This window comes from Podarcis melisellensis (genome assembly GCF_964234715.1).
Source record: "Podarcis melisellensis genome assembly, chromosome: 13".
In the NCBI taxonomy this organism is placed as follows: domain Eukaryota; kingdom Metazoa; phylum Chordata; class Lepidosauria; order Squamata; family Lacertidae; genus Podarcis; species Podarcis melisellensis.
This window is the reverse complement of record NC_138545.1, coordinates 4,871,138-4,883,699: the sequence shown is the minus strand read 5'-3', so window position 1 is coordinate 4,883,699 and position 12,562 is coordinate 4,871,138. Positions and strand designations below refer to the sequence as shown.

Here is a 12,562-nt window from a genome sequence, read left to right as displayed (position 1 = left end):
TCAAGGAGGAAGAAGATCCAGAAAATGACCAGGAAGAGAAGAAGATATTAAGTCACCTGGAATCCTCTGGACCAATGGAGGTGTTATGTGAATTTACAGAGCTGGCTGGGCCTCCTTCAAAAGGGTGCCACATTTTCTGTGCAGCAGGATCCAGTGCAACATGTCCTGAGGATTGTGGGTAATTTCCCCCTCTCTCAGATTCTGTTTAAAAAGTTACCCTTGCTTTCTGACTGAAAGAGAGACTGGCCATAGCAGCACGAAAGAAGGACCTGCTTCTTTCCTTTCTCTTTCTGTGGAAGACGCAGAATAGTCATCACTGAAACCCTCTAATGCTCACACTTAATGCTAGCTCAGAGGCCTGCCTGAGAGTACCAAGACAGAACGGCAACTTGTTGCCCGAAGAGAGAGAGAGAGAGAGAGACAGTTTCTCATTTCCAACAGTGAAGCCCCCAAGTGCCTGTTGCTCAGGGACAGAGGAAGGGGGATGCGGTGGGGGCGATCCGTCCTGGATGTCACCACTGAGGGGGGTGACAAAATGCTGGGCAGCACTCACTGCAGGGCCTGCAGCGCACCCGAGCCACACATCTCTCCTGGGAAAGACGTGGTGGCTTGGGTGCACGCAGGCTCCGCGCTGCCCAAATGGTCCGCCTGCTGCCTCCCCGCCAGCTGTAGAGCGGCTGAGTGGGAGGAGGCAAGCAGACCCCCTATGGGCGCCCAAGCAGCTTCCTCCGTCGCTGCTGTTGCTACTGCCTTTTCTGCCTTCTGGAGAAAACGAGCCTCACCTCCAAGTACATCCACTGTCGCTGGACCGTCAGCAGCATCTCAATCACCTCCAGGATGAGCGAGAGGCAGCGCTCCCAGCGGTCCACATCCTTCTCAAAGGGCTTCACGAAGCGCGAGGCCTTCATGGTGGACAAGGCCACCTGGTTGTCATCCAGAGCCTGGAAGACGTCTTCGGTCCCTCTGCAGAAATGGGGAGCACGTGAGCACAGGCCTTCGCAGGCAGGGCCCAAAGCCTGGAACCCTTGTAAGGTCAGAGCACACATGCAAGATCAGAATCCCTCTCTGGCTTCTGGCTGGGCTGGAATGTATGCCAACATAACTAGACTGACAAACCACGTTAGACAGTGCCTGCACCACAAGCTCCTAAATCTCCCGGGTCGTTTTATTTATTTATCCTTCAGAAAAACTGAGCTCTGCCCTTCCGCCACAGTAGCAATGATTGTGGAAGCTTGCAACAACACAAAAAATACTGTATTTTTCACTCTATAAGATGCACCAGACCACAAGACGCACCTAGTTTTTGGAGGAGGAAAACAAGAAAAAAAATATTCTGAATCCCAGAAGCCAGAAGAGCAAGAGGGATCGCTGCGCAGCGAAAGCAGCAATCCCTCTTGCTGTTCTGGCTTCTGGGATAGCTGCGCAGCCTGCATTCGCTCCATAAGACACACACACATTTCCCCATACTTTTTAGGAGGGAAAAAGTGAGTCTTATAGAGCAAAAAATACGGTAATTAATGAGAGCATTAAAAAAATTAACAAAACTAAGGCAACTACAAAATTTTAAAATCAGGGATATAGACAGCAGACAAAAACCTAAAAAAGAGGGGACCAGATGTTTAAAGCTATTCAGCCCAACTGGACAGATGCTAGCCAGAGCCCGTGTCAGAAATGCAACCTGGGTCTTGCCATCCTGGGTGAAGGGGCCACCCTGTTTTTACACCCCCTGCACTGGGCCTACCTGACACGGTGGTGTCCCTTGTCCTTGTACGGCACGATGTCCAAAGTAGTGGCATCCCAGGTCTTGGCAATGTTTGCAAGAGCCTGCAGGGAAGGCAACGGAGGCCAATTGCCAATGCTGAGAGAGAGAGAAACTGGAGGCTGGGCACTCGGTGGCTAAAGCAGCAGCAGGACCACTTCCCCAAGCCACACCCACCTGAGGTTATGTATGATGTCAGGTGGGATACAGTAAAAAAATGTGACTCCCTGCCATTTACAGGCATTTTGAGCAAAGGGAAATGGTGACCAGGTGACAGGCAGGTGGGTGGTAAAGGAGGCCAGGAGCTGGTCTGATCCCGTCCCCCACCCCTGCTCAATGTGGGGATGAAGTGGGGCCCCTGCATCCTTTCTTCCGAGGAAGTTGGGGCAGGGCCCCAGAGCAGCCGACGCTACCTGCTCAATGGCCAGCTCCTTGGTGGCCGAGGAAGAGATCTCGCCAATCTTTTCCACGTGCTTATCCAGACCAAGCTCAATGATGTTCTCCAGCCTGAAATCCTCGGCATCCTGGTCAAATGCCCTGAGGACCAGGTCCTTCACCTGTTCCCAGTGCCTGCAGGGAACCAGAACAGGCCAGTCAGAGGGTCTCTCTCTTTTCCGGGTGAAGAGCTGAGCACTTCAGCACCAAGAAGAATCTTTCCTATGCCTTTGAACCCTGGCTATTCATGGGCAGTCCTCTTGGCCAGACAATTCCCAGCATCTCGTCTCCACCGCCCACCGCCCTGGTCTCTGCCCACGTTGCTTTGTTGATGAGAAGATAGGCCAGTGCCCCAGGCCCAAGGACACCTGAAAATCATTCTCAGAAATCATGGGGTAGGTGCCAGGAGCCACTGCAACCACCAGGTGTGCAAGACCTAAAACATATCCAGGATGGCCTGTTCCACAGTGCTGTGGAGTGACATTGCCTTAATGGGAAGCAGGGCTCTTCTCAGCTCACAAACGACATCCTAAATCTATGCTCAGAGCTTGGACGATGACTGCAGGAGGTATACCATTCATTGTGGCCTTGGTCATGTCACAGAGGGGTCTCCATGGTCCACCCTTCTTTTTCAGCTCCATAGGATCCTCATCGACCTTCCCCAAAAGGAACAATCTAGCCAGTAAGCGAACTGCCTACCTCTCTCGCAAGGCCGGGTTCCTGAGGTCTGTGATTAAGGGCATGGTCTTCTTAAACTGCTCAATCTTTGACTTGGAGGTCTCAATGATCTCCCAGTTCCGATCCTAAAGTCAGAAAACAGTCGGTGGGAGATTATAACTACTGTGGAGGGCTGAAAAACATCTGCTGCCGTAACCCTGTCAGATGGAAAGGGTTGTTGTTGTTGTTGTTGTTATTATTATTATTATTATTATTATTATTATTATTATTATTATTATTATCAGAACTAATATTGGGATTGCAGGCAACTGCCAATGGGCCCTTCAGCACTCATCTTGCTGCGCCTGCCTCCTCTCCCAAGAAGACAGAATCCAGGCCACCCACTGCAGCAATTGAAGTGATGCCTCCACCTTTAATCCTGGGAGACTGCTTGTCAGGGACCGTGCCAAGGAGGGCTGCACAGATGAGGAATGGTGGGAGCCTCCCTCTCCCCCTGGTCCTGATCAGGATCCTGAATCTTCCCAGGAGTAGTGGGGCAGTATAGATTTGGACCAGTGGTTCGCAGGGGGACATAGTTCAGAAGACAAAAGTTAGGAAGAACTGGGTGGTGAACAGCTAGGAGTAGAAGAACTGGGAGGGAGTTAAAAGACACTAGTTTGCTGGAAAGGGTCCAACCGATCAGTCCAAGGTCACAGAGGTTAGATAAGGTAGCTGCACAGAAGACACAGTGGTTGCAAGATCAGGTGGCAAGACGAGGAAGTGACTTGGGGGGGGGGAGTGGGTGTAAACCTTAATTGAGAGCACCTTTACTCCGAGAATGGGCTCTTTGTTCTTCCGCTGTGATCATTGAAATCTCTTTAAATGGTAAGAGACTATATTTGCTTTGTTCTGCTTATCCATGGCCAAAGGGAGGGGGAAGCCACTTCCCCGAAGCCTGACATTGCTTTTCTTAGGATGGAAGCACAGAAGGAAAATTAGCCAATCCTGCGAAATCCCCTTTTGAGTCCCCAATCGTAAAAATAACCTCCAGTGACCCTAAGAAGGGTCAGCTGGGCATTGTCGCAGGGACACGACCCATGCTTTGCCCCTTACCTTAAGCTCCTTGCTCAGCTTGTTCAGCTTGCGGAAAAGTGCGAATGCTATGTTCTCCATCACTTCCGTCTTCAGGGTCTTGAAACTCACGACCTTCCACTCGTTCCAGTGGACCTCCCACTCCTTGGTGATCTCCCACACTTGCTGGATGTAATCCAACTCCTGCAGGGGGCGCAGAAGAGAAGTCAGTGACGGCAAGCTCCCCCGCAGGCCTACCCCAGAATTCGGCTTCCTTCTTTCTGGTGCAGGAAGTGGCGGACGGGCCGGTCAAGACAAGCTCCCTCCCTGCAGAGCCAATCCTACCCTCTCCAGCTTCTGAAGGTCCTTGGAGGCCGGCTGGTCGATCTTAAAGATGCCCAGGTTAGAACGAAGGGTGTTCTCCTCCTCCTTCATCTGGGCCAGCAGCCGCCTCATTTCAGCGATCTGCTCCAGGGCAGCATCGGCTGACAAGGCGCTGGTGAAAGGACCTAGCATGGGAGGAGAGAGAGGAGTCAATAACCCCAAGCCCTTTTCCTCCTCCCTGCCCTCTCTGGTTGGCCGTCCAGTTGGATAAGGAGTCTGGAGGAAGGCGATGATAAGCAAAGGCAGCAGCGCTCAGTTCTGGAGTCAAGTGTTGCGGTTCTGATTCCTGGATCTAAAACTATGAAAAGCTGACCACAGTGAATGTACTGATCCACGAACCACCTCACAGCTACAGGGGAACCCTAGCTACACAAGCCACAATGAATTTTATCCTGAATGGCACTAGCGGTGGTGAGGTCTCCTGTGAAGGGCAGACTAAGTCTGCCTGGCCAGGGCGGAGGCAGAGAAGGGCATTGAATGAGAAGGACAGAGACCTGGTTACAGCTGTGCTAGGATGTCAGTCCCACTGAAGACAGAGGCTTACTCCCACCATAGAATTGTACAGCTGGAAGTTTGGGTGCAGGGTGAACAATGGTTTGAATGACACAGTGCTTGGGGGCTCATGTTTTGAGTTAGCACACCCCCTACGTCTGGATGTTCCAAGATAAGAGAGCAGGTGCACTGGGTTATCACAGCAACACCAGCAAGGTCGAGTGTGCGACGTGATGACTCATTCGCCTTCCCATTTCGGGAATGCTTTCGTCATGTGAAGTCCTGTCCTGATGCATGCCCGTGTCTCGTCCTGTTTGCTGTCAGGGTCTGACTCTCAATGTGCGAGAGTCAAGGGAAGAGGCTGTGGGTTTTACACAGCAGCGATAGCTAGCATGGCGATAGTGTTAGCGAATCTCTCCGTACATGTGCATCTTTACTTCAAAGACCAGAAGTACCGTATAAAGGCCATAGGAGTGTTTAACTTTGTCTTATGTCTGGAGACAATAAAGACTTTGTTACTTTATGGGAGAGAAGTTTTCCCCTTAACTGGGGACTTAGGCAGAAGCCGTTCTGCTGGGAGCAGGAAATCTCTGAAGACTCGGCTGGGGCTCCACATGCATCCCACGGGTTGAGGTGTGGTGAGCTACCGACTGAATTCCACAAGTCTCCAACAGGATGCGACCCCAAGGGTCACCTAGTCCAACCCCTTGCAATGCAGGAAACAGTGTTAAAGAATCCCAAACAGATGGCCACCCAACCACTGCTTAAAAACCTCCGGGAAGGAGAGCCCACCACCTTCCGAGGGAGTCCCTTCCATTGTCTAGTAGCTCTCACTGCACCTTGCAGGCTTGCACCTTCCTTCTCTGGATTCCTTCCAGGAGGAGGAGAATCTGCATCTCACATACAAACACACACACACACAATCTGTCTGGTCCTTAGCTACAGTGGCTGCCTTTGCAATTGGCTCACAAGATGGCTGCTGCTGCTGCCATAGCCAATGGTAAGCCACTTCCTTGCAAAGGCAGCTTCAGTGGCTGGGGACCAGGCAGCGGGCAGGATGTAAGCAGTGGCAACCTTCTCCTTCCTGGGAAACAGTATGATCTTGCTGCACAGTAATCCCAAGGGGGGTTTACTTCCAAGTAAATGTACAAAGGCTCAGGCCAGAAGCCTCCCTTGTGGCGCCCGCAGATGGGAGCCAGGAGGCACATTTACCAGACGCAGCGCTGGCTGCAGACCTCCAGTTAAGAGTTTAAGATGCCTGTAAAAACAGCAGGAGCCAGATTTCCATCGAGCCTGGGCTGCTTTACAGATTCTTCCGAGGCCTTTAAAACAAGAAAAAGCCCAGGCTGAGGTTTCACACAATCGACCAAAGGGGAGGGGGTGGGATTCTTTGCCTTGCAAAGGGAAAGGTGCCCTTGGCTGTATAAAGACCTGGCCACCAAGGAGGGAAAGGGGGTGAGTGGGGCAGAGAGAGAGAGAGAGCCTGGGCTCCGCACTGCGGCCATTCACCATTGGTGCCAAAGTCTTGCAGGAGAGTCTGGGCCTTCTTCTTGAAGTCGTCCGCGCAGTGGATGAGGCCCGTCTTGAACTTCTCCTTGTGCTTCTTCAACATGGCTTCGCTGTCCAGGATGCACTGCTGGAAGGCCAGCCACTCCGAGTTCAGCTCCCCCAGAAGCTGCAGCACCTGGAAGCGAGAGGGGAGGAGGAAGAGGAGGAGGAGGAAGAGAACACAGAGGTCAGAGGAAGGGGAGGCAAGGAGGCACTCGAGAGAAGAGAGAAGCATGACACCCCCCCCCAAAAAACAGCTGCTCCCTTGCTCTGCCTGCCCGCCACCCTGCCTGCCACCCTCATCCCAGAGATCAATCAGATTTGTGGCTGCCTCTTGCCCTCAGCAGGGCGCGTAACTTAATTCCGAGAGCGTCTACCTCAGCAGAAAAGGAGAACATTATGCTCAGGACCACTTTGGCAGGGAAAGAGGGAAGAGGAGGAGGAGGCCGCCCTGCTCCTGCCGCCGCCAGAAAGCCCCTCGCACCTCTTCCTCCACTGCAACCTCGTACTTCTCGAGGATGGCAAACTGCTCGTGGATGGGGGGGATCTGCCCCTCGATCTTGGGCAGGTCGTTCTGGAGGGTCTCGTGCAGCTGCAGGCTCCGGCTGAGCTCCTCCAGGGTCTGAGGAGGACGGCTGACGCTGTGCGGGGGGCAAAGGGGGTTCAGTTAGAGGGAGGATCCAGAGGCTGGGGCAGGGAACACTTCCGGGGGGGGGGAGGCTCGGTACTCACTCGGCGGCGTTGTCCTGGAGGTAGGCATACAGCTCCCGTAGCCGGCTTGTGGCCATCTCATTCAGTAGGTTGGTGAGCTTGTGCTGCCACTCGTTGCAATGCTGGACCACGGCGGACTTCAGGTGGGAGCAGTCCAGGAGCACAAACTGGATGCTGAGCACCGTCTCCTCCTTCTGGACGTTGTTGGCCACCTCCATGTACCTGCAGGGGCCATACAAGCATAGTAAGAAAGGCGGGAGGGCTGTGCCTGGAGATCTCGGCCCCATCCTATCCCGCCCCGCTCCTTCCAGAGCCTCCAGCTTTGTGAAAGAGGAACCGCTGTCAGACAACTGCGTGCTGCTGAACTGTAATTCCCAATTCCCAGCAGCTTTGACGTAAGAACCACCACCACCACCAATTTATTTATACCCCGCCCATCTGGCTGGGTTTCCCCAGCCACTCTGGGCGGCTACCAACAGAATATTAAAAACACATTAGAACATCAAACATTAAAAACTTCCCTAAATAGGGCGGCCTTCAGATGTCTTCTAAAAGGCAGCTAGTTGTTTATTTCCTTGACATATGCTGGGAGGGCGTTCCACAGGGCGGGCGCCACCACCAAGAAGGCCCTCTGCCTGGTTCCCTGTAACTTGGCTGCTCGCAGGGAGGGAACCGCCAGAAGGCCCTCGGTGCTGGACCTCAGTGTCCGGGCAGAACAATGGGAGTGGAGACGCTCCTTCAGGTCTGAGGCTGTTTAGGGCTTTAAAGGTCAGCACCAACACTTTGAATTGTGTTCGGAAACGTACTGGGAGCCGATGTAGGTCTTTCAGGACCAGTATTATGTGGTCTCAGCGGCCATTCCCTGTCCCCAGTCTGACTGCCACATTCTGGATTAGTTGTAGTTTCCGGGTCACCTTCAAAGGTAGCCCCACGTAGAGCACATTGCAGTAGTCCAAGCAGGAGATAACCAGAGCATGCGCCACTCTAGTGAGACAGTCTGTGGGAGGGCAAGGAGGGTCTCATCCTACGTACCAGATGCAGCTGGTAGACAGCTGCCTTGGACACAGAATTGACTTGTGCCTCCATGGACACCCGTGAGTTCAAAATGACTCCCAGGAGATAGCGGTTAGAGCATCAGATTCGGGCCCAGGAGAGGGCCCAGTCCCCACTTGACTGAGAAGGCCCTCTGCCTGGTTCCCTGTAACTTGGTTTCTCACAGGGAGGGAAACGTCAGAAGGCCCTCGGAGCTGGACCTCAGTGCTGAACGATGGGGGTGGAGACGCTCCTTCAGGTACACTGGACCGAGGGCTTTAAAAGTCAGCACTTTGAATTGGATGGAAGGTGTAATTCTGTAGTGCCACAGGTTTCCAACAGAGGCGCTGGCAACTCAAGGGTAGCTGGAGAGAGAGAAGGGTGGGGCCTTTTGTGCAGACATGTTTTGTCCTTCTGTGGATGGTGGGACCCCAGTCAGAGGTGCATGGATCAGACCGAAAGGTCAAAGCAGCCACATAGGAATGGAGGAAAGTGCCTTACCCCTAGTGAGCCAGTTGGGTTCCACCTAGTTTAGTACTGTCTACACGTCTCCCATTTTTCAGGCAGACCTCTTTCCCAGTCCTGCCTGGAGATGCCAGGGGTGGGATCTGGGACCTTCTGCAGGCAAAAATCTCTTTCCCCAAGCTCAGCCTCCTGCTCCCCCCCCCCCAGCCAACCAGAGGCCCCGCTGGGAAGCCCCCAAGCCAGGCCTGCAGGCAGGAGCTCTCTCCCCTTCCGCTGCACCTCGGCAACTGGTATTCAGAGGAGGTCGGCACGCCGCCTCTGCACTCAAAAGCCCGCCTGCGCTGCAGGAAAAAGGGGCTTTTGCAAAGCTGCTTGACATTCCGATGAAGTTTGCTGAACTCCTGAACAGCAGATGCTCTGGTGTCACAGTAATGAATCTAACTTACCTAGGCATAACCTACATAGATTATAGCCAGATTCTTTAATACATCACATCCATCTAATCTGCAATCTCACCTCACCTAGACTCTAAATAGGGTATCATTTGACCCAGATCTAAATATCCCAAGATTAATTCGCTGCTTCGCGTTCCCGGCTAGCTAGTTGGAAGAGGCTGGGAGATGGGATGGAAATCTGGATATGCCTGGGGGGGTTGATTTTAGGCAAAAGCATGCATTCGCCCTCATGCAAGACTATTCATGTAGAATCACATGATGCATATTCTGTGAAAGGAAGACAGACTGCTGTCTGGACCTCGCAAGGTGCAAAGTGGCCCTCGGACCACGTCCAGCCTTGTTCCTGGGCTGCGCAATGGGAACGGCCACTTTGGGGAGGGAGAAGCAGATTCCCTCCGTGCGATTTGTTAATTGAAACAGAGCTTTCCTTGCTATCTTCCTGACTCATCGAAGCAAGGAAGGCCAGCAGGTGGAGAATTGTTTCGGGCCCCAAGGGATCTTATTAAGTCTTCCTGTTTCATTTATTAATTCCCTGTCAACGGGTCACCGGGAACACAAAGCCAAACTCTATTAACAGGGAGAGGGAGGAAAGAAACACAATCGGGGCCTCCAAAGAGACAAATGGGGGCAATGGCAGCGCTTGGGGCCTGGCAGAGACGGATTGGGCGGAGGGGAGCCTCCCTCATTACGGGGCCCAAATTCGCCTCCGTCCCACGCAGGGCCCGTAAATTAGGCGTGTCAGAAGCGCTGAGTCAGGAAAGCACAGTAGGGGTGGGCTGGGGGGGTGAGAGAGAGAGAAGAGACTGGAGAGATTTATCCTGCCGCAAGGTAGGCCTGTCTCCCCTCAGCCGCTGCCACTTCTCCACAGCCTCGGCCCCCTGGCTTTGCCATCTGTGGGGATAAAACATGGCAGAAGAGGCTCTCCTGACAGTGACTCATGGGCTGCTGTACTAACTTCCCATCAAAAGTGTGGTGGTTGGGTATTTTTTTAGGGGGGGTCGCTTTCTTTATTTTTTTGCTTGTTGCCTTTAATCTGGGAATTCGGCTACTGAAGTACGCCGGAGAACACAGAGGCATCAAAAGCTCGTAAAACATGCTGTAAACGAAAAAGTTCAAAAGGCAAACGGCAGCTGCTTTGAAGAGGCCTCCGCCAGAGCCGCCAGCCCCAGGGACCCCCTTGACCTGCCCGTGACACCGGGCCAGTGGAGGACGCCGCTTTTTAGCTCCATCTTCCTTGCTTTTTTTGAACTGCGGCAAGCCTCGAACCACCGCGGAGACGGAGGCCGCCTGGCGTCCTCTCCCAGCCTCCCATCTCCCTCTCGAGAGAGAGGCAAAGCCCGGCGGGGTGGGAGGAAAGCTGAGTCTCTCTCTCGCTGCCTCCCTCCAAAGCACTCAACATGCTTGTTCAATAAATTATTAAAAGATTAAAGGATCAGGGATGGAATCCTTCCGTTTATTCCTCTCGCGTGTACACACGAATCGCTCTCGGCCAGGATGCCTTCATCTCAGAAGGCCTTGACCGGGTTCGGAGGAGGAGGAAGAGGGAGGCAGGGAGGGAGTGTCGCCAGCTTCCCTGCCCGAGCTGGGGAAAGGACCCGAAGGCGAGGGGCCGGAGGAGATGCCTTGCTGTGTCCATCAGGCAAAAAAGGAAAGGAAGGCGGCAGGAAGGAAATCGAACTTCTCCAAGTGGTGGAGAGCAGGCAAGCCTCCGCATGCATACCAAAGGCAGGGGGCTAAGTAAATAGTCCAAACTCCGTCTGATGAGCTCAACATGTCTCAGACCACCCCTCGTCTTTCTTCCCAAGCCCGCCCTCTTCCCTCTTCCACGGACAACGTTCCCATCCACCCTGCTGAGCAGGCATGTGACCTCTGGGTGATTTATCTTGGACTCATCTCTCCTTTCTCCTCCACATTCGGTCCACAGCCAAGTCGTGTCGCTTCCCCCTTTAGCACTGTGAAAATGCAGTCCTCTTTCTTTCTCTCTCTCTCAGCCCACTCTGTGAAACTCTGGTGCACGCCCTGGCCATCTCTCACCTGGACCCAGCAACCTTCCCTTCTCGGTTCTTCCTCTCATTCCCTTTGATCCCCTCACCTCTATCCAATGGTCTGCAGCCAAAGCCACTGCTGGTCTCTGTCATTACTCTGATCAGACAACGACCCTCCTGAAATCCCTACAGCCAAGACGGACCCTCCCAATAGGCAGAGTGAGGCAGGCACCTCCGGCATCAATTGCTGAGAGGTATGGAATGGTACCCACCCACCCCCAGCTAGCCTGCTGCCTCTGTTGTAGCGGAGGACACCACCACTGCTCCTGTAAGGTTCAGCTTCTAGTTTGTTTGGTTTATGTACATGGAAAGTGGCAGGGGCAGGTAGCATCTTCATATCCTTTGTCTTGGACCAGTCCTTCCTACACCAGCTTCCTGCCCGCTCTCCAAATCAGCACAAGCACCTTGCCCTGACCTTCAAGCCCCTCTGTGACTCACTCCTCTCATCTCTCTGCTCTCAGATCCCAACTCGCCCCGCACGCCCTGCTTGTGACCCTCGTCCCATCAGCCTCCACCATCCAAAGCCCTCCAGTTCTCTCACTGACTCTTTCAGCTGCTTCCTGAAACGCCAGCACAACACCCTAATTTCTCTCCCCAAACCCAATTCCTGTTAATCCTTTGGCACAAAGCCCCTAGTTCCCATGCTCCCGTGTAGCAAAGCCTGAACATGCAAAGCTGAAGCCACATCTTATTTCTCTGTTTACCTCTTCCCCTCCTAGAGTTGGAAGGGACCTAAGGAATCACAGTCGAAGACTCCCTGACAGGTGGCCATCCAACCTCTGTTTAAAAACCTCCGATGGAGGGTCAACCACCTGGCCAAGGTGTTGAACGGCTCTTGCCATCAGAAAGTTCTTCCTGATGCTTAGTCAGAATCTCCCTCCTTGCTCTGTCTTCCATGTGAGAGGCCATCAGAAGATGGCTCTCAGGTCACCTCTCCATCTTTTCTTCTCCAAGCTAAATATACCCAACCGCCTTAACCATTCCTCCTATGTCAATTTTTAGACTGCAAGCTCTTTGGGGGCAGGGACCCTTTTCTCCATTCAGCAAAGCACCAGGCTCACTGAAGGTGCTGGATAACACATAAAAGTGTTGAACAACGAATCACGGAAAACTCAGTTTCGTGCCGCCCCCCACCCCAATAAGGGCACCAGATGGACTGTGCCTGCCTCCCGTCCCGAGGAGGGGGTACCCACCAAGGGCAGAGGCTGTCCGCCCCAGCAAGGAGGTTTTTTACAGTCCCTGAGCCAAGCTGTCTGGCTCCTCTTGCAAGGCCAGCCCCGCCGGGCAGCGTCTCCGAGGGCGGCCTGGGCTTCCAAGCCTATTTGCTGAGTCTCCTGCAGCAGCTGGATCTTGTTTACAAAGCTCTTAATGTGACGTCTCCAGGGGGAGAGCTGTACAAACATCCAACTTTCACTCAGACTCTCTGTATTTCTCTCCCCGGTTTGGGTTTCTTAAAATCACTTTTGACATTTGCATGGAAACAGGTTTTCTTCTTCCTGCTGCTCATT

General features: G+C 53.3%; 1 protein-coding gene across 1 annotated transcript in view; it reads right to left on the bottom strand.

Annotated features, from left to right (window-relative positions):
- The window catches only part of DNAH2 (dynein axonemal heavy chain 2), a 136,916-nt gene that overhangs the window by 65,421 nt on the left and 58,933 nt on the right, over nt 1-12,562 (bottom strand). The window contains exons 21-29 of the mRNA XM_081886657.1: nt 7,079-7,279; nt 6,831-6,987; nt 6,308-6,482; nt 4,268-4,431; nt 3,965-4,126; nt 2,894-2,997; nt 2,173-2,329; nt 1,742-1,824; nt 783-963 (exon numbers count right to left, since the gene is read on the bottom strand). Coding sequence (XP_081742783.1) covers nt 783-963; nt 1,742-1,824; nt 2,173-2,329; nt 2,894-2,997; nt 3,965-4,126; nt 4,268-4,431; nt 6,308-6,482; nt 6,831-6,987; nt 7,079-7,279 — 1,384 coding nt within the window. The remainder of the gene's footprint in view (nt 1-782; nt 964-1,741; nt 1,825-2,172; nt 2,330-2,893; nt 2,998-3,964; nt 4,127-4,267; nt 4,432-6,307; nt 6,483-6,830; nt 6,988-7,078; nt 7,280-12,562) is intronic.